The sequence below is a fragment of the Eptatretus burgeri genome, chromosome 8, assembly GCF_056783735.1.
Source record: "Eptatretus burgeri isolate ZD-2024b chromosome 8, Ebu_testis_v1, whole genome shotgun sequence".
NCBI lineage: Eukaryota > Metazoa > Chordata > Myxini > Myxiniformes > Myxinidae > Eptatretus > Eptatretus burgeri.
This window is the reverse complement of record NC_140968.1, coordinates 70,456,599-70,478,719: the sequence shown is the minus strand read 5'-3', so window position 1 is coordinate 70,478,719 and position 22,121 is coordinate 70,456,599. Positions and strand designations below refer to the sequence as shown.

Sequence of the window (22,121 nt, the reverse complement as noted above, 5' to 3'; positions counted from 1 at the left end):
AATAATTATCTGAGCAACGACCTTGTCCTGCACTGAGAGCAGCGTCACCCCTCGGTAGTTGTTGCAGTCTTGGCGATCACCCTTCCCTTTCCGGAGAGGGACAACAAGGCCCCTCTTACAGTCAGTTTAGATGATGCCTGTGTTCCAGGCAGAGCACAGAACTGCATGCAATGACATGAGTACAGCATTTTCACCTGCCTTGAGGAGTTCTGCATGGATACCACAGATCCCTGGAGCCTTACCCCATTTCAACCGAATCACCGCAGCCTGTGTTTCCACAAGCGAAGGACCACATTTGATTGGAGGGTCAGCAACAGTTATTGCAACACTGCTGACGTCCAACTCGACAGCTGGGGGATCAGCCTGGTACAACCGCTCAAAGTAACCGGTGCAGCGGGCCTTCACTTTGGACTCCTCTGTCAAGAGCCTACCACCCTCTGCTCTAACTGCAGTACACCGAGGGATGGGCTTGCATGAACGCAATGCGCGAATTCCCCTGTAAGCAGGATGAGAATCACTTGACCACAGGTGATGCTCTACAGGTTAAAGCTTGGTGTTGGCTCAGTGGTTAGGGTGGCGGCTTGGGATCCAAGGGTCCTGAGTTCAAGCCTCGTTGCCTGCTGAATTACTTCACCAGGGGGTTGACTCAGCCTGCCATCCTTCCGAGGTCGGGAAAATGAGTACCAGCTTTCTGGGGATGATCGAGTCATTCGAGTATCCTGCGTTGGGGTGGCGACCCGTCCAGGATTGTGCCCAATAGCCAAGGAAACTGCTTTGGCTGCACCGACGCTCTGTACAGAGTATGGTTCCAATGGAATGGATGGATGCTCTACCCCTCACAGATTCCTCGCACATAGGCCTCGTTGTCCACCCACATCCCACATATAGTTTTACACCTCAGCTCCCTGAACAGCTCAGCTCTGCCATTCAGCCTGGCCCTGCGACTCTGGTCAATGGTATCCAGTGTCCCTTGAGAGACCAAATTCTTCTTCGCCCTACGGTGTTACAAGACATCCGCCGGCAACATCAAGGATGGTGGTCTTGAAGGCACTCCACAACTCTTCAGGATCCCCCAAATCACCCAGACCTCCCAAATCTCCACTCAACTTGGTCGCAAACTCCTCAGCTACCCTCTCATCCTTGAGCTTGCCTACATCCTGCCTCGGCTGGGATGGTACCATTCTCCTGGATTTAAGATGCAACTTAAGAGTTGCTACAACAAGCCGGTGGTCAGTATTGAGGAACTGAGCACTCCGGTAGACCCTAAAGTTCTGGATCATCCTCCAGCGACCATCAATGAGCACATGGTGAATCTCCTTTGCCACACCGCCAGCGTTGGAATACCAAGTCCAGCGCTGAGCTTGTGGGCGCTGAAACCATGAACCAGCCACCCTAAGTCCATGACTTCTTGCAAAGTCAAGGAACTTGGTGCTATTCGGGTTCACAGTTCCAGACCCATGGGGACCAACACACGTCTCATAGCCATCCCTATCAGTTCCAGTCGATGCATTGAAATCCCCCAGGATTAGAAGAGTTTCTCGCCTGTGGCACTTATCAACCACAGACTCAAGCATGCCATAGAATGCGTCCTTCACGGTGAGATCACTCGCCTCAGTCGGAGCATAAGCAGAGACCAGGAAAATGACACCCAAGGAGTGACGAATCCCGAGTCTCATAATATGCTCGTTGACCGGTGTTACCTCAGTCATCATTGGAGTCAGCTTATTGGACACAGCTACAGCAACTCCTTGGGCATGGTAACCATCAGAGCAACGAGACAAATAGTCGGTGCAACCACCCACCATGATCTCGCCGCAATCCGGTCTCCGAACCTCAGAGAGTGCTGCAATACCGATGTCCCAACGCTTGAGCTCAGATGATAACAGAGACAGGTGATCATCCTTTCTTAGGGATAGGACATTCCAGGCACCCACCCAAAGGGACCGCCTCAGGTTAACCCAAGGAGACCGCCATCTGGTGGACGATACCTCAGCACCACTCCGACACACTCTCCCGCAATCTGACCCAGGAATGCTACCCCGTGGTTTCCCTCCTATCATCAATGATTGGGGGTCCCAAAGGCTTTGCCCCAATCCTGTCATCAGGAGAGCTGCTCTGCGAAGGGAAGCTGCACAGGAGGTACTTCCATGGAGTGGGTTTTCAGATTTTTTTTTTTTTTTGCTTCGAGAATGTTTTGCGGAATGAAGGGTATTACGGTGGCCGGAGTGCAAATCCTGCCACCAACCTCCTAATAAGAAGTAACCCAACTCGTGGGGAAACTTAGCATAACAATTGTGCATTTTGTGAGGAAAGCACCAAATTTGGCACACTTGTAGCCTATCATATTATCAACAGATTTGGGTATTGGGCCATCTTAAATTCAGCTGCTGATGGCAGTGGCAGCCATTTTCCACTGCCATCAAAAATTTTGAGATGGCCCAATATCCAAATCTGTTCATAATATGATAGGCTACTAGTGTGCCAAATTTGTTGCTTTCCTCACAAAATGCACAATTGTTATGCAATATTTAGCTAAGTTGCCCCACTAAACTGCAGGAGGACGTCCGCAGACACAGTTGGGCACGAGATATGGATGGCTGTTGGCTCAAAAGGAGCTCCTCCACCCTTTGACAGGTTTTGTTTTTAATCCTGTTGGGTGTCCATATCCAAACACCCTCCTCACCAGGAAACCTGGTGGGGGAGACGGTTTAGTCGCCGACAACCCGTCCATGGAGCAGGTTAGTACAGGTTTACATGATACCTGTAGCAAGTCACAGATCTGATCTGGCCTGACCTGACAAAGCCACAGCAGAGCCAAAGTAGTACAAAACTGTAGATTTGTGTTCCGATTCGTATTCCACATTGTTCAAATATATATAATTAAATCGAAATTAAGTAGTTTGTCGATCATAGATTGATGTCTGCAGATAGACAGACAGACAAGACAGAGTGAATCGATTGCTTAACCATGCTTTGAGCTTTGCACACCTGGTAATTAACGAGAAATCAGGCCACTTTTTCTCTGAGCACCATTTGTGCTACGTTCTCACATGTTGCAACACTCATCGTTTGGCGGTGGCCTGATTTGTTACCCTTTCCAAATGATTTTGAGAGGGTATTGCATCTGGGTCCGTTTGTTTGTTTGTTTGTCCGCACACAACTTTTGTGTTTTTCTCCGCAACCGTTTGTTGTATTGAGACAAAATTTTCACCAAAGGAACGACTACTCATGTAGAATGTTTAAATGTTAACTATGACGTCATACGTCACGTTCGGTGGCAGCCTTATTGGAAAAACAAAAACTTTGGACCTCTGTATCTCTGAAACCGCACCAAGGAAAAAATTGAAACTTGGCGAATAGCAAGTACTCCCTCTGGGGAATGAGTGTTTTTGATGACGTCATAGGTGCCCTCATTATGACGTCATAATTGCATATGTAGAACGCCACATTCAATCAGTATGAAAATGTTTGTGTCATCTCGGGATAAATAAACCACAGAAAAAAATTCATAACGTCATCGGTCACGTGATTCGGCAGCCATATTGTTTGTTTTTTTAATAACCTTCAAAAATCTTCTTCTCTGAAGTGGCTGAACAGATCGAGGTGAAACTTTACAAATATGACTGCCAGTCCATGAGGAACAAAAGGTTCACACAAATGATGTCATTGGTCACATGGTTTGGCAGCCATATTGGATTTACCCTAAAACCTATAAAAATACACCACTCAAAAGAAGTCCTGGCAAGGGTTTGCAATCTCTAATTGCTCTTTTTCTTGTTATATATGTTTCACTGTCTTTATGGCAAGCACATCTTCCAATATTGTTGATATCAATTGCATTATCTCTGCAAACTGCCACGTGATGTCTAAAAAATTGCAGTACAATTTCACCTTGCTTTAGAAGGAATTCAATCATGGCTGATTGATGAAGATTGCTGTCCATTGTCGTGAGGTTTACTCACATTCTGTAACTTTGAGAAGATCATTGATTATATGCATATGTAGAGAAGGGAGAGTGTTGCTACCAAATTTCATTAAAAAAGTGTCGCATTTTGGTCCCAAGTCATAATTGCCTATCACATTCGGGCGTGATGTCGAAAACGCCAAAGCTGATCACTTCGTTCGTGGAGGATCATAATCACCTAAATTTACTTTCAAGTACCATTACTCAAAAGAGCACTGGATATCCACCGGTAATCACTTAGCGCTGAACAATTTATTTCCCCCGGATAATCCAATCAAACTGAAATGTTGAGTATGGCAATATGAAAAAGTGAGGCACGCATGTCTCTTAGAGAATGTATAGAATTTATTTGATGAAAGACAATTATGGAACGAAATGACACAGAAAACACAGTAATTAACTGGAAGGGCACTCGGTGGAGCGCATACCTCCACCACGCAATGCCTGATCCAGTGGAACATATCGAGCCCAATAACTTTTTGAAACATCATGCTATATATCGATCTTTGCCCTATCTCTCAATGGTGAAGAATCACTGAAAAAATTCGAGTAGTCGGATCCGGATCTTCACCAAAATCTAATCAGTTCATCCTTGTCACTCGCCCATCCTGTCCACCCAATTTCATCCGAATCCGTCAATAACTTTTTGAGATATCCTGCGCACAAATAGACAGAGAGGGGTGAAAACATAACCTCCTTCCACCTTTTGTGGTGGAGGTAATAATACTGCACAGTGAATAGATACAATTTCTAATGGCATCACGCACACGCACACACACACATGGAGGTGGATACTTTGAGACCTGGGAGGGATCCGTTCCGCATTCTGAAACCCGCATATGGAGATGACAACCATGGACACACCTCTAATGCACACCAAATTGGGCTGGGTTTTCAAGGATATTGCCCATGTGGCGAGATGTGGACAGGCAGCAGCGTGCTCATGGCAGGCAAGAGGACGGGCATGGGGACAATATATGCAGAGACCCAGGAGCGCAGGCACAAGACTGGGGTCTTCTCCTTCTCTCCTCGAGCATCAGGCTCGCACAGCATTTATAGTTCCTCACCGCAATTCCATCCTCTCCAGGTGATGCTGGCTTACCCATGGCAGCAGCCAATCACTCTGCTCCACACGCCCGTCAGCAGCCAAGCCCTCCGTCGTGGTTGTGCCTTCCGGTGAAGATGCCGGTGGCCTCTGCGCTTGTGGAACCAATTGAAGACTGCCTTACTTGGCAACATTCCACACCGATCCCACACATGTACACCAATCATGCCAATCACAGGCTGGCATTTGGCTACCTTTGCATAGAGGCCCACAAGCTTCTGTGAATGCCGGCACGACACTCCTAACCCAACTCAGACCAAAACCAGTTTCAGAAGAGGGGATACACAGGACAAGACACTCTTAACCTGTCTGTCCACTAAATTGGACAACACCATCCCCCTAGCCACGTTATGAAGGATGAAATTGCACGAAACACACACATAATATACGAGTAAAATGCTGTGTCTTATCGTGAACATGAATGGTGCTCATGTCTTATTATTATATCTAACCCCTCCCTCAACCATCCCCTATAAACGTAACAATAGCTTTAAAATTCCAAAAAATAATTTGGATCTTTACGCTCAGAGCCAATGGTAAAAATAAATCTTCTTTTTCCTTTGCATTTTGTTATGTTTGCATATCAGACTGCTATATTGGTAGTGGCCACAAACTATTATTTACTTTTCTGGAATGCAAAGTAGTTTGTGTTGACTTGGCTCCTGAGCTGTACCACTAATTTCTATTATTTTTTTTGTAAAGTCAGGCTGAATTCCCTGAATCTTTCCAACCAAAAGTCTTGTGACATCTCTTTCCAGTTTAGAAAATTTCCTATGGGTCTTTCTCATTTGCCTAACTGTGAATATCATCAATGCATGCAGTATTAAGAGTTCAGGAACAGTCTTGGTGATCATTTTCAGAGCATCATGTCCCAGAAGAAAAAGTTAACAAGTTTCTAATTTGGGATAGTAACCTGCTGTACTGTAGTGGGAACTTCCATCAGGAAGGTTTCAACCATCCTCGCTATCTCCAAGTTAACTATAAGCAACACCTTCAGTAAGTAGATGAGTAAAGGTAACACAAGTTAAGGCCCAGTCACACCTTGACGTTTTAGCCAGCAATGGCAACGTATTAAAATGTATGTAAAACGCTGCCTTACGTTGAACTTTTGATGTTTTTTTTTTAAAGATTTGGACGTATTCATAACGACTTGGTCTTATGCATAACATATTAGTAATGGACTTTGAACGTTTCGTTGTGTTATAGATAACTTATACCAACGAATGCTGAACCTGTTGGTGGCCTTCACAACCTATTACCAACGATAGTCCAACTTATGCATAGCGCGCTGCACGTATCGCCGATGATAACGTGGCGTAGCCTATTAAAAGGCTGCCGCACAATGATTCAAATCATAACCGCCGCAGAAATGGAAGTGTTAACATCGCAGTCACACCTTGGCGATCTTGCCAGCGTATGCCGACCTCTGAAAAATGCGTCTACAACGTTGGCGCACGTCGAATACGGTTTGGGTAAGTTTGGTATGCGTGAATAGAACACTAAAGTACGCTATCATACGTCGTAGTAAGTGGAGTACGTCTTGTAATTTTAAACATGTTGAAAATTTTACGACGTACTTGCCGTATGACACACGCTCCGCATGCGATGGGAATAAGTTGTACGCACAATATGCGATCGTTGACACACATCGACACACGTTACTTGAAAGGTACTCATAAGTCGAAACACGTCAAGGTAATGGTTAGCGTCAGTGTTCCAGACTCCCGGTTTTTTTTTTTCTCTTCGGTATGACGGTGTTCAGTGTACAGTGCGGTTATGATTTAATTCGTTGAGTGGCAGCCTATTAATTGTATTATATTATAATCGCACTAGAAATCGAAGTGTCAAAATCACCATCGTACCGAAGGAAGGAAGAAAAAAAATAAAACCAGGGAGTCTGGAACACTGATGCGAACCATTACCTTGATGTGTTTCGACTTATGAGCACCTTACAAGTAACGTGTGTCGATGTGTGTCACCGATCGCGTAACGTGAGTACAACACGTTACTCATAGGTTAGAAATAAGTTTCGGGTACGCTAAACATTACCTCAACGTGTTTCGACTTATGAGTAACTTACAAGTAACGTGTGTCGACGTGTGTCAACGATCGCGTGACGTGCCTACAACTTATGGCCAGCGTTATGCGGAACGTGTGAGTCATACGCTGGCATAAGTCTTAAAATTTCAAGCATGGAAAATTTGAGGACAACCGAAAAGTACAACGTTTAAAGCCAGCGTACAACGACGTATGGGAGTGTTTTTCAGCGTGCTCTCAATGTTATCAAAACTTACCCATAACGTATTCGACGTGTACCAGCGTTTTAGACAAATTTTCAAAAAATCGGCATAAGCTGGTTAAAACGTCAAGGTGTGACTGGGCCTTTACATATGCATGCCCACATCTATATACCTCTCCCCCAACCCCTTGCCCTCCCAAGTTTGCTTGCACACTTTCTTTCAGAAAACCACACGGTTTCCCTTCCCAAGTCTAAGCTGGATGGCCACCTCCATTAATTTAGCGACAGTAATGTTTTGCCATCTAAAATGATGCTTTGTTATTCTCAGAGAGAGCCCAAACTTAATCAGAAGTGTTTTTAATAAGAGTAGTTTGACCTTCAGCAATCTATAATGAAATTTTTTTTTTAATACATTATTTATTTCAGGAGTGTCATGAGAAAATCCTTCCATGATTACTATGACTTCTACGAGACAACCTGCAAAGAAAAGCTTCATTTGCAGGGACAGGCGATGCAGGTTTGTGTGTTTGTCAGTTTTGTTGTGTTTTATAAGACCTTGATAAACTTTGTGGGCACTCGCAGCAAAGTGGATACAGCAAAGTTTCTAGATGTAATTTTTCTATTTTAATCTCAAGGTTTTGGCAAAGTTTGATGATAATGTTAAATTCGAGTTCAGAAATATGACATGTTGTACCTCCCACGTCCATTTATTACAGTAATTTGGAGCAGTTGGACATAGGATGTACAGATCGACAATACAGTACAAGTGGGAATAGAAAAGATCATAGATTGAAAAATGATGGTCAACATGAGGTGGTGGGGAATTGTCACTTTGAAGAACTTGAGTGAAGAATGAGACTATATTGGCTAAAGTATGTAATTCCACAAACAAGAAAAGAGTGACAGAGGCATGGAAGTGAATGGAAAGCTTTGCTCGAGGGTAGAGAAGGAGGTACATTCAATCGATTTGAGCAATTTTTCTGGAGTCGTGGGAAGGCAGATGGTTAAGATAGAAGGGTCTTCGACGGCCAGATAAGAGGTCATAGAAAATGAAGCACACGTTAAAGAAGAAAATAGATTCTAAAGCTTGTAGAAGAGCAGTATCGAATGATTGGAATAAAATCCAAAAAGTGATATTTGATCATTGATTGAGATTCAATGTCTTCTTGCAATTATGGATTTCATTACTTACCCTTTGAAGAAGAGGCTGACTGATGTATAACTGAGTGGTTTGATATTGACACGTTTTTGATGAGGTGTTAAATGTTCCACTTTCCAAGCAGATGTAAGGCAGTCTGAGAGAAAGAGAGCTCAGTTGAATTCTCTTGAAGAGAATATACAAAACTGGTAGATCCATTGGAGAGCGAGTTCACACTTTTTCATCTCCTCTTGCACGCTACCTTAGTTCAGCAACTCGAACCTTAATTTAAATAATTGTTCAAACTCAACACCCCAGCCCCTCCCCCCACAATTTTGGCCATCTGTGCACATCCATGTGAAACATTTAGACTCCCTCCCCTCATTAAAACCTTTAGACTCCCTCACCCTCTCTCCCTCTTTTAAAATACAGGATCTGAATGTAGACAAGAACAAGGCACTGAAGAAGGATTTCACACTGAAGTGCTGTTGGCATCCATTTGTGAAGGAAACAGGCCAGTTAGAAAGCAGTTACTGTACTCGCATTTTATTCTGCTCCTTAATGATGTGAGCCACCCTCTTAAAGGGTTAGGATATGAAAAGAGGTGGTGATGGAAAAAGGAAGGGTTAACATGAAGTTGAAGTTTAATCGCATGCAGAGAGAAATGGGTGAGAGTCTGTGATGGGAGTGAGAATGGCGTGTGAATCATGAGGTGATGGGGTTTCGAACAGGGTCGTACGTTGAAGCAGCCAGCTCTGCATGTCTTGTTCTATACACAATATACACATTTGTAAACTATGAAAAGGTGGACGATTATGCAATAAGATTGAGCGTGCCTGAAACCACACTTGATACCAAGTCGCATTTCTGAATCTGAGAACAACAACAGATTTACTAGCTGCTGCAATGAGTTTCTGGAAATTCCTTCTAATTTTATTAATTTACCCTTTTTTAATGAATGCAAGAAAAATTAATAATAATAATAATCTGTCATTTGTCATTTTATTTGATGACATGCTCCCCTTCCCCACCCCCTCCTCCCCACTGCTAGGACCCATTTGGTGAGAAGCGTGGCCAGTTTGACTACCAGGGTCTTCAGATAAGGCTTCGGGCTGTGCGCCAGCGGATCCTCCATGCTTTTGATGAGAAGCTCTCTGACCTTGACTCGGACAGCAGTAGCAGCAGCACGTCAGGAACAGAGAGCGAGGCGCGAAGCGTCTCGTGAGTCGACGTCATTCCCATCACTTGGACACTGTCGAGAACGCAATCTTCAGTCTGAACTATTGGAAATGAGCGGCACCGTTGAAACAGAAGTGTTGCTGGGGATGGGGGGGGAGGGCGGGAGTAGGTGGGGCTCGGAGTGGTAAGGAGGTTCCTTTTGGCCTCTCGTTTTAGTGGAACCAATACGGATGCTCTCTCGTGGATTTTGACAGCTTGAGAATCGGGGACATCTCATCGGGTGTGACTCTTCCCCTGGAATTGATTGAAGACCTTAAGAGACATTGCTTTGTTTGGAAGCTGTTTGTTTCATTTGAGGTTGTCAAGAGTCACCGTCTGATTTGTGTTCCATTTCGAATTCCATTACTTGGCAGCTTTTGGACAAATCAGATACTCTGTGAACTTTCATTAAGCCACGGTGTTGCCAAGCCATGATATCGTTATTTTTATTTACTTTGTTTTTCTGTTGTACACTTTGTTCTGCTGCATTTCATTACCATCTGGAATTCATGTTTTACCGGTGGTGGTTGTGACATTCCAAGCAGCTTACAGCTGCCAAATTGGGGTAAAATACCAATGACACGTTTTTCCAGAGAATAACCGAATGGTTTGGTTTGATCAAACAAGGGTCTTTGATGGGAAACATCTCACCATATTGCATCACTCTGGCTGTGTCGAGCAGTCGGGCAGGTTTGAAGTGGATGACATGTGTTTGCATTTTGTTCGTGCGTGTGTGCAGGATCTGTCGTGGAAAGGCGAATCTTTGCTCCGAATACACAACTCTCGGCATTAACGGTCGATGAGTGCAGTTCCTTGACACTAATTATGCTGCAAGTCCTTCATTTTTGCCACTTTTCACTCTTGGAACATGAAAAGAAATCCAACCACCAAAGATTGCCATCTTTTGTCATTTGTTTTTGTAGGGGGATGGGGGTGGTGGAGGGCAGGGGGATCTCGAACCAACTTGTGAAATAATACGATACATAGCAAATAGTTGATTGCAAAACCAAGCTTTATCACATGATCATTTCACAATTTTGATGCAGAAAACGAATGTTATGTTTTAGTTTTCCGTCCTTACATTACTTTTGTCTTATTGTTATTCACACATTGACAAAACTCTTGTGAACTGATTATCTGTAAATCTCCAACTTTTCTGTTTAACCTGCACTGCAAGATGAGTGTCGTAATTAGTGTGAATGGTTATTGTTTGTTGCCATGATGTTTCAGCAATTAAATATCCAATGAGCTACTGTAAAGTTATTCAACTCTATTTGTGGCATGTTTTGCAAGTGTTCTGACGATCTTTATTCTCTTCTGAATGGTGGGATGGAGATGGAAGGTGTTGATAATCCGTAAATAAAGATATCTCTGTCTATAATCCCTTGTCAGTAGTGTGTACATCCTCCTTCATGCAAAGTCCTTCCTTGGTACATCCAGACTCCTATCCACCTACAAGGCTTTCATTCACAGCTTCATGGAGGACTGCTGTCCCCTCTGAGCTAGTGCTCCTCCTGCCTCACACCTTGTTCAGCCTGACACCGTGGAAACCAAGGCTTTCAAGATTATTGGAATCATTGGAAGCTGAATCAATCGACCTATCACTTTTCCATCACTGACAGGTCAGTGGCCTCTCTGTCTTCTTCCACCTCCTTTATGGTCTTGCACCCTCTGCCCTCTCCGTGCTTTGTACCCCCACTGGTATATGCCGGGTTAGGGTGCATTGGTATCATTGGATTAAATGCTTGAGTTTACCAATATAGATATCGGTTATTCTCATTTATCACCATAGGTTATTCATCGTTGTACCATACCGTTGATGCTATCCAAGCAGTCTCTTGGCAAGGGTTATGTGGGGTGGTTTGCCGTTGCCTTAGTAGGAGTCCGTTTGGGCAGGAATTTAGAATTTGTTCAACATCACGATGACAGTTTATAGTTGGAGTGAGATTCAAACCAACAGACGAGTGTGCACACCTTTAGGCTGTCCTGTCAGTTCTCGTTTGCCATTACATTTGGTGAATATCAAATGCATAATATTTACCTTTAATATCTTGCCATGAATGAAATGTATGGTATGATGAACATGCTATGTGCTGACACCGTTTTTAAAACCTGCTGTGATGCATATAAGGTATTGCTCGATTTCATTTTCTTGAAGTCTGTCTGACTTTTGACGGTAAAACGAAGTTTGTTTGTAATTGGCTTTAAAAAAAATAAACTCAAGAAACAATTGCAAACAAGCAGTTTGATGGAAGCTTGTTACTCTCGCCGAAGGAGGGGTTATTGCATTTGGATCCGTTTGTTTGTTTGTCCGCACAGAACTTTCATGTTTTTCTCCGCAACCGCTTGTCAGATTGAAACGAAATTTTCCTCATCGGTGCGACTACTCATGGAGAATGTTTTAATGGTAACTAGCATAACCCGTGCTCTGTGCGACATGTTGGGGTGGGTGTGTTTGAGAAAGGAACTGATGCAGAGTATCAGTAGTAATCTTACTTTATTGCAGTAAGTGGAATACGATTTCACTGTTTCAGAACAATTTTATTAACTTTTGTTTGTACCATGCACCTCATATGGTCTTTGAGATAATGTCAGCCGAATATCACGTTACTCGAGCGCAGAACAAAGTCGAAGATAGCGCGACACGAAACCACAAACTCGGAAATAATATATAAGATTATGACGTCATGTTGATAATTATGAGGTGATGTGGTGTGGCCGCCATGTTGGAAAAACGGAAAAAAATTTGGACCTCTGTAAATCTGAAACTGCACCAAGGAAAGAAATTGAAACCTGGCCCATAGCAAGTACTCCTCATGAGGAATGTGTTTTTTTAGTGATGACATCATAAGTGCCATCGTTATGACGTCATAATTGCATATGTAGAATGCTACATCTGATCAGTATGATAATTTTTGATGGTCTTGGGATAAAATGGTTCCTATAAAAATTGATGACATCATCGGTCACGTGATTTGGCAGCCATATTGTTTTTTAAAATAAACCTTCAAAAATCTTCTCTGACTGGCTGAACAGATCGAGGCGAAACTTTACACGTATGACCGCCTTCCCATGAGGATCAAAAGGGTCACATATGATGTCATAGGTCACAGGGTTTAGTAGCCTTATTCGATTTACCCTAAAACCTACAAAAATCTTTTCCAGAACGGCTGGACAGATCAAGAGGAAACTTCACAGAAATGTTCCCCAAGCCCTGGGTGTACAAGTTTGTTCAGGAATAATTGATGTCACATGGTTTGGCAGCCATATTGGATTGAAGAAAATATTAAATAATGTTTTCTCTGGAACCGCTTAATCAATCGACATGAAATTTCACAATTCTGATCTAGTAGTGATGGGGAATAAGTGTTTTAAATTTCAACTTGATCGAACACATGGTCTGGCAGCCAGAATTATTTCATTTTTTTGATCTGAGTTTTTTTTTTTGTATGTGTTTTTTGAATGAGGCTCACTTGGCTGTGCCTGGATGTGTTTGAGGGTAGAGGAGTAGCAGCTGAAATGTGAATCCTATCCAGGTTCCTCCTGATGACTTCATCTTTGCTTTTTGCTTGTTCGGGTTCCTTCTGATTACTCCAATGCAGGACTTTACCTATTTGGTTTTGCATTTGATTTAATTTGAATTAAATTTATTTTAATCCCATTCTCAATTCAATTGAATAACAATAAAAAAAAACCTCATGGGTCAGGGTCAGGTGTCCGATCAAAGCGGGACATCTTGGTACCCGGTCATCACTGCCAGCGGTTATAAAATGGCAGTTCTAATTATGTCTCTTATTAATTATGTAACACACCAGTACACAAACTCCACACACAACACACCACACAAACACCACACAATGCACCACACAAAACAAGTTCTGACAACGGTCTGCAATCTCTGATGGCTCTTTCTCGTTTGTAATTGTTTTGTGAGTTTATTACCCACTAATGTTTTTGTGGGTTATGTTGTCCTGATGGTTCGGTGCTGTTTCTGCGGTTGCATGGATATTGAATGTGGTTACATGGATGATGAAGCAGAAATCAATGTGACGGTAAAGCCAACGTTTTTATTGCATATTAAATACACAGCACAAACAGTGATTTGTGCAATTTATATCTGAAGTAGCATTTCATTTATTCCTTGAATTGTCTGTCGTCTTGAATTGGCAGGATAGCTTTGGCAATTTGTTCACTTCTGAGCTCTGCACAATTATATGGTTTCAATTACGGACAAAGTCTGATTCAGCTATGCTTAATGCATGCCGATTCACAAAAGTAGACTATACCTTGGGTCGGCACCACGACCCAGTGAATAATGTCTCCAGCCAGGTACAAATTAATTAAAACTAGGATGTCCAAAAACGAGCATTGTGGTCCAAGTACCCTTCTTTTGTCTGATAATTGTAAATTACTGCAGGGTGGATACAAGCAGCTTTGAAGAGGTCTTCCTTGTGTTATTTTCTGTTGGATATAGACATTGAAATCACAAAGTACAATGAACAGTTGCTAAAAAACAAAAACAAGAAGGCAAGTCCTCATCAGGGAAACAACCCACAATCACACCTTAAATATGTGACAGGTAGATTTTTCCAATTAATGAAATAAGTAAATAAATGTAAAAAGGTATTTGAATAACAAATCATTAAATGTGGTTTGTTGGCAGTGGCATGGTAAGGTGCATATCAATAAATAAGTCAAAGGTGTGCGTTGGTGATGGAGATGGTAAAGTGTTATAAATATATAATGGAAGGAGGAATGGAGGTACACAATGCAAACTTAACAGGTGTATAAATAAATATTTCAAACCTGTGTTGGTCATGGAGATGGTAAAGTATCAAATTAAATAAATAATCCAAGGTGCAACGGAGATTGTGGGAACTGTATAAGTTTATATAAATATATAATTAAAGTCCTATGGAGGTGGATTGGCAGGAGGCGCACTCGACTCCAAGCTTTTTAACCTGGATTCGAATCCTGACCCATCTATAAACAGTCATCCTGGTATTTAACAGGTAAAGCGATTCATCATTGTGTGTGCTGTCCCTCGAATGAACGTTAAATGGGGTTTCCCCTCTGTTGGCATTAGTTGGTGGACGTTGAGATGACCTTCCCAAACGTTAGTTGAACATCAGGCCTGGCCAGCCGGTTGGTGAAAGCTTCCGCTGGCCAAACCCACAAGAACATGGGAATAATTGTGGCCGTTAAAGTAGGACAAGGTGATTATGTAGGTTGTAGAATGGTAAAAGGTATATAAATAATTCAGATGTTAATGTATACATGTGCTGAATATAAAATAAATGCCCCCAGTCATTTTCGAGTAGAGGCTCCAGATGGACGAGCTCATGTGGATGATGGCCATTGGGGGGGAAAAAAACTTTTAAATGCTAACTGTTCAGATGCATCCTGATTGATTCATGCCATAAGTGGATGCTTGCCGCCATAATGTTGCTGATTGCTCTGTACTTGAGCAAAAACCTCTCCATTTGAGCCAATGAGAAGCTCAAAACGCGATCCCACATCCAGAGCCAAAAAAGTGTACCAAACCTATGTATTTAAGGTCAGTACACCCTTCATTCATTCTTCCTGAATCTGAAACGATCCTTCCTCATCAGGAGTTTACTTTGTGTTGAACCTGGAATTTTGATCTCTTTTTCAAAAGTTAGTATGATGTGGTCTCACTTTTGAGGTGTCTACCATCGGTTTGAATGTCAACTCACCTATCAACTGTGACCCTGATGTTTCACCTGCAGGGTCATCTATCAAGGTGTGCGTCGTCCAATTGATGGACGTTGTCGGTGGACTCGTCTGGCAGTGCTGGGAGCTCATGGAGGCAAAAGATCCGCTGGTGTCTTTCGGGAAGAGTAAGCGAGTTACCTCTGGCACCCTGAACAAATTTCAAATTCCTTTTTAAACAGCTGGGATTATCAAGTGGCACGGGTCTTCTTGGATTCCCTTTCACAACACGTAACGCCACTTGCTATCTCAATGCAGTCGTCCCGGCAGAAGCTCCCACGCTATAATATTCATGCACCCATTTGGTTCACATATGTCTAAGGCGAATGACAATCTTGAGCTTCAAAAGATAAATGTGATGCTTGGGGCGTGGTGTGTCAGAATAATGCGAAACTGTACCTCAAGTTGAAATAAATTTGATATTCGGCATGTAAAATGGCAGGATAATACACAATCAGTTGCTTCTACAACAAACTTTGCATGCAGACAAACATAATTGATGATGATGATATAAATATATATATATAGGTTAGATTTACCTTTGTATCAGATATGTCAGAGGTAATTCATATGAAATATGTGCACTGAGGATGGTGATCACAATCTTAGAACAGTACAAGAGGGCCAGGTCAAGAGCTTGTAAAGCAATGGCACTTTTGACTTGCACCCATAGAAATGTACAGGAGAATGGACAATCCGTTGTTTTTTACAGAATTTCTGGTGGCCATCTTGGAATATGTATGCTGACGCCACCGACAAAGAAGTCATGCAGCAGCAGTGAGGCAGAATGGTTTGCAATTAACTGCACAAACTAGCAAATCAGGGAAAAAGAACGCGGTCTAAGCTTCCATAAGTGAGTCGTGATTATTCCTAATTTCTATGATCAGTATTCAGCTGTTATGAGCTTGATTTGTATGATTTATTCAGCGAGGTAAACCGGCCTTGCTACGTCGATGGCCAACAACTACGGTAGTTAGGCTGAACGGCTATTATTGTCAACGTTACCGATTTATAGAAGCTATTGGGACTGTGATTGCATTTGATTGATTGGGACTGATGGTGAGTGGTATCAGGGCCGATGAGGGCTGGGGTCAGGAGGGGTCGCTACCCTGGGGTCCGTTGAGGGGCCCGAGCTTTTCCCGTAATTATTTTTAGATCCTCGTGGAGGATCTCTAAGTCTTACTCACGTTGTTTGTTGTTCATCTTCTTCTTGTAGACTTTTTTGTTTCACAGCCTACAGTTTTCATCAAAACTTCCTGAAACTTGGCATATATATGTAAAAATACCCTGCGCAGACAGTAACCATCTCCGATTTTGCAAATTCCTCCTAGAAAAAAAGTTATGACATCAAAATATCTCCGCTAATGGAAATCGCCTAAAAAATTATCTCCAAAACAAAGCAAGCTTTTTGAATTATGTTTGCGGGAATCGAACAGGGCATTAGCAGAGATGAATTACCGCACATATGATACATCACTATGACGTCATATCAATTTTTATGACATCATTCCTATTTTTTGACATTTTTTGTTTCACAACCCAGAGTTTTCATCGGATCTTCGTGAAACTTGCCATGTATATGCAGAAAGCCCACGCGCAGGCAGTGACCATCTCCGATTTTGGAAATTCTTCCCAGAAAAAAAGTTGACGTCATAATATCGCCGCTAATGGCAATCGCCTCTAACATCATCTCCGAAACTGGGCAAGCTGTTTGAATTTTGTTTGCGGGAATCAAGCCGGGCATTAGCACAGATAATTTATCGCAAACCTGATACATCACAATGACGTCGTATTCGTTTTTATGACGTCATCATTAAGAGGCTGAGGATCTTAGCTCATTTGAGCTTGTTTTTTAAAGCAGTACAGCAAAACCCCTCGTTGGCTCGTCCTCACTTCCTCATTGTTACATGATTGAAGAGTCATGGCCAGTGAAAGATCACGTTCTGCTTTGTTTGAAGTCCCCCATTCTTGCGGGATTGGCTGGGGCAAGTTTGGCTCAAATCTTTCACGAACTGGCTGGTCAGGTGTGATGTTCGACGATGGTTAGGACAGGAATTTGTAATTTGCCCAGGGTGCTGGCAATAGCTTGCCGACTCTTCCCGAAGGACACCGTGGGATTACTAACGTGGGATAAGTGTAAGGTCCATCGGAGGGATGGCACACACATTGATGAATCACCCAGTCTGTAAAACACCGGGATGACTGTTTATAGCTGAGTCGGGATTCAAACCCAGGCTAGAAAAGCAAAAGCACCACCGAAAGTGACCGCCGACGCACAGACAGACACGGACTTCAACTTGTGTAATCGATTTGTTAACACTTTATTTATTTACTTTTCAACACTTACACTGCGAGCTAAAAAGGCTGCTGCTGTGATTTTGCTTTGTTTATGAGCTTGTTGTTTTAATTTAGGATCTTCATAAAATAAAGTTATTTTTTAAAGTTACAAAAGAGAGAGAAATGGGTGTAATCGGAGACCACGGAAAAGAGTCATTGCAAGATGGGTGGCGATGTCCGTCGGTTTGTTAATAGTTCAGTTTTTTTTTGCCTCTCCTCCCTTATTACTGGGCTGATTAGTTTGAAACTGATGGTCATAGCTGCTCAGATCTATTATTTATTCAGCAATTTGATAGCTTTCCTGTTGAAATATAATATATATATATGGAACGCAATGAGTGTTGTGGACCACTGTTGATATCCGATGGGCCATGAGTGGAGTATTCAAGCGAAAGCATTTCACAAATGATAGCGAGTGAAATGCGACACAAATACTCCACAGGTTACCCATCTGAAATCAAGAGTTGTACTATTTATGTAGATTTCTATTTATGTAGTTCTTTTATTTAAGGCCTGGTCTCGAAGAGGACTATATAGTCCGTGACTGGAGCCTTCAGCATTAAAAAAATATATATTTAAAAAATAATAAAAACAGACACATACAGTGCAGTGAGGTACACAACACCGGTTCGGGTTTGAATTTGTCATGATCCCTAAAATTAGATGGTTTTGGATGGAAAATGGCTTGGATCTTCAGCGCAAAACTTTCTCAATCAATGGCGTCACAGTAGCGATTACATATTCCAAGATGGCTGCCGCAAGTTATGCGTTCCGCCAGAGGCAATGCCAGGCATATCCATTCTACTCTACTTATATTTCTATTATTGCACCATCATGAACGGTTTGGCTGGCGGTCTGCAAGCCATGGTGGTAAAGTCAGCTGCGGAGCCCTGGATGAGAGCAGAACACTTTTTAGAGTGGCCTGCAAGACGGCCTGAATAATGGCATTGGCTTTACCGCCATGGCCTGAACAATGGCACCATCATCTCTTTCTGTCTCCTTTTTTTTGTCATCCCCACAGGAAAGACTGCTGGAGAAATTGGGCAGCACACGTCTGCCTCATCGCAAGCCCTTCTCATCGCCATTCCGAGCCGCACTTCGTTCTGTGCCATATCTGCCTGCAGGACCATACCATTATGGTACAGCAACACCAGCTTGTGCCTCTATCAAGTCCTCACTGCTCCCTTCGTTGTGCGAATCTGGTATTGTCGGCACCTTCGTGGGTTATTTATTTATTTCGTATAAAAGTTTGGGTTTTTGAGTCTTACCTTCCCTAATTATCTGTCTCCGTGTGTCAGGACTGTTTGGGTTTTGTTGTCTTGTTTATCCCCGTGTCAGTATCATTTTGTAAATAAACATCCATTTTACTACAAGAATCAGGTTTCTGGCATTTGCCTTCATGGCGACATACCGCCAGTTTCAGCTTTCATTTAAGCCTAAGAGTCACATTTGGCACGGCGGCCGTAGGGTCTACAAAATCTACGGCCACTAGCAATTATAGGGCGGCCGCAGTATTTCCACGGTCACACAATGTAGCAGTCACATATGTTTTTATTTTTGGAGGAGCCGCACGGCGTATTTAGAAATTGTGGAGACCGAAAAAGTGGGGGTGCCGTACGGTCTTTGATTTGATGTCGCACGGTGACCTTAGGGCGTCCCTGCGGCGGCCATATAATTTTCAAGGCAGACGCAAGGCAGCCTCAAGGTGCCAGCAAGGCGACCGCAGGGGGACCCTAAGGCGAACGTGCGGCCAGACGGACGGTAACGAGTGGGTATATATACCAGTTCTTTTTTTACTGAAATAAAAATATAACAGTTCAGAATATACCTGTATATACAACTGAATATACCAGTTCGGAGTATAGGCAAACACCTATGCTCCGATCTCTTGCGGTAGCGCACGGTGGACGCAGACTGCCACGGAGGCCGTACGTAGGACGCACGGCGGGCGTAGGGGAACCGTGCGTCGACCCTGCGTTGCCCGCAGGTAGTCACACAGACCGCAAGGCCACCGTACGTTGAACACAGGGACGCCTTAGGACTACCCTATGGCGACCGTGGAAATAGTGTGGCTGCCGTCATATTTTGGGGGTTGGCAAAATTAATTTTTCCTTGATAAGAGCCTACGGCAGCCGCACGAATAACGCAAGCCCACCGTACGCCATACGTACGGTCGACGTGGAACACATCTACGTCACAGCTTGGCTTGTCGAATTTCTACGGCCAACGTAGAAATGAAAAAAGTTATAACTCTGCGCTATAATTCCACGGCGACCGCTACGGCCCAGATAGCCAAACGGCGTAGGGCCACCCTGAGGCCACCTCAGAAACTCTGCGGCCGCCGCACATTTCTGTCAATTCAGGGGGGGTACGGCCGCCATATCCGAGCCGTAGAGCAAATGTGACTTAGGCCTTAAGCGATCCATGGGAATCGAAATAGTAAAATACTATAACCGTAAACATCGTTTCGGCATTCGTGGACGCCTTTATCAGACTTACAGTTCAGTCGATCTGTGTTAACAGACCTTATCATACGACTATATATATATATATATGTATATTGGTGTGGGGGAAGTGTGATTCGAGCCAGAGGTCAAAGGTAATGTGAAGGAGGAGCCTCATTTTGGCGGAATGAATCTCCCTAGGCCTGGGCCATGTAACGATTCCCTCACCCCCCCCACCCCCCCCCCACCCGCGCGCCGCGAGAGGGGGGGACGAGAGGGTTGGACATGGGCAATGCCCCTTTTCTCGAAGCTTCCCACAGGAGCTCGAAGGAGGGCGGAGCATGAAGCCAGGAGGAATATAAGGGTGCGCAGGAGCCAAGTCGTGTGTGGTGTGTGGTTTTATTTGGTGGCTTCTTTCTGCTCGGGATCTTCGGCTCGTGGTGGCCTGTCTGTGGAGAAGCGGTCCGTGGAATGACCCGTTCGTTGGAGCTCGTGGTTGGTGGGGAGTCCGGGCGTGGCACCAGGGACGCGGACTGTAGGCGCTGCTCTGCCAGCTCTGTGGCGGAAACCTGCGCGTCCAAGTGTAGAGCGCCAGAGAGAGCTCGCCGGCCCTGTGGAAGGCCCGAGTCAGCTGCGGCTATCCTAGCTGCCGTGGGGACAGACGTCGCAACTCGCCCATCAAGGCACCACAAGGGTGCAGCTAATCTGCAACGGTCTCGTGGGGCCCGTTCGGTCACCAAGGCTCCACGGTATAAAGGTCTACGGACTCTGTCTGACTCCCTTGTCTTTGAGGGTAGTCTTTTCTTTTCTTTTGAATGAATGTTGGTGGCGCTGTCTATAAGTAGAACTGTGTTCGTGCTGTACATTGATAATTGCTTATCGTCGGTTGTAGTGCTTTCGTTGCCAGTAGGGAAAGAATACTGGTTCTGGCTCACTTTTCCCCATGTAAATGAATGGGGGATTTTCAGCCATGAAATTTTTCTTTTTTTTCCCCTAAAAAATAAATCCCCTTTTTAGCCCAAGGTATATTTATTTGTCTCCCCTTTTAACCTGGAGCCTGGTGTTGGCTTAGTGGTTAGGGTGGCGGCTTGGGATCCCAGGGTCCTGAGTTCAAATCCCGTTGGCTGCTGAATTAACACCAGGGGGTTGACTCAGCCTGCCATCCTTCCGAGGTCGGCGAAATGAGTGCCAGTGTACTGGTCCCGGTGTATGCCCCGGTTAGAATAGGTGTACCATATCCCTGTGTGTCGTAAGAGGCGACCAGGGTTGGTGTCAGGAAGGGCATCCGGCCATAAAACATTGCCTCAAGAAAAAGCCAAACCCCTGCACAGCAGGGAAAAATGACTGTAAAAACGGTCATTTTTTTATTTCCCCTTTTAACCTAGGGGCTCTCTATTCAAATAGCCCATACAACAAGATAAAGATTTGTTAAAGGTGATTCTGAAAGAAATATCTGAAACGTCTAAGCCCCGGGACACTCTTTATCAAATAACCAATGCATATTGTTTAGCTCACTCATTGAACCTATAAACATTTGTTCATTCTCAAATTCCTTCAATAGTTTAATTTTCTTTGCACAATAATCCCCATCTAAAATATTGAAAAACAAAACATTTGAATCTTTATATTTTTAAGATACCCCTTTTGTGCCATTACGAAATGATAAACTTCTCTTAATGATCTCATCTGACCACCTCCTGAGTTGCAAATCATTTTTGTACATAAACCATGCCAGAAAAAAGTTTTGTTTCAAATGTTTTCAGTTCATGCCGTGAAAATGAGGAAGTGTTTTTTTGACACGGCCGTGCTGTGTGAATGAGGAAGTGGTTTTGGACTGTCATGCTGTGAAAAAATAGGAACTATTCTGTGAGACAAGGTCTCGTGTTTATATTTTATCTCAGAACACGAACTGAAAACATTTGAATCAAAACTTTTATGGCGTG

At 43.5% G+C, this 22,121-nt stretch overlaps 2 protein-coding genes across 18 annotated transcripts in view; both read left to right on the top strand.

Moving 5' to 3' along the window:
- Positions 1-11,045, top strand: part of UBE2Z (ubiquitin conjugating enzyme E2 Z) — a 49,207-nt gene extending 38,162 nt beyond the window's left edge. For 3 of the 4 annotated variants that reach the window (XM_085892506.1, XM_085892507.1, XM_085892505.1), the window contains exons 6-8: positions 7,735-7,825; positions 9,498-9,667; positions 10,404-11,045. In XM_085892506.1, the coding sequence (XP_085748632.1) occupies positions 7,735-7,825; positions 9,498-9,667; positions 10,404-10,467 (325 nt within the window). In that variant the 3' untranslated portion in view covers positions 10,468-11,045. The remainder of the gene's footprint in view (positions 1-7,734; positions 7,826-9,497; positions 9,668-10,403) is intronic. The other variant, XM_085892508.1, reaches the window with a different exon arrangement.
- A 101-nt stretch (positions 11,046-11,146) lies between these two features.
- LOC147021999 (uncharacterized) overlaps positions 11,147-22,121 on the top strand; it is a 55,553-nt gene continuing 44,578 nt past the window's right edge. For 6 of the 14 annotated variants that reach the window (XM_085892521.1, XM_085892520.1, XM_085892519.1 and 3 more), the window contains exons 1-3: positions 11,147-11,286; positions 15,415-15,525; positions 18,756-18,936. In XM_085892521.1, coding sequence (XP_085748647.1) covers positions 15,447-15,525; positions 18,756-18,936 — 260 coding nt within the window. In that variant the 5' untranslated portion in view covers positions 11,147-11,286; positions 15,415-15,446. Of the gene's footprint in view, positions 11,287-15,414; positions 15,526-16,109; positions 16,188-18,755; positions 18,937-20,488; positions 21,608-22,121 lie in introns of those variants that run through there. The other 8 variants (XM_085892526.1, XM_085892525.1, XM_085892524.1 and 5 more) reach the window with 4 other exon arrangements.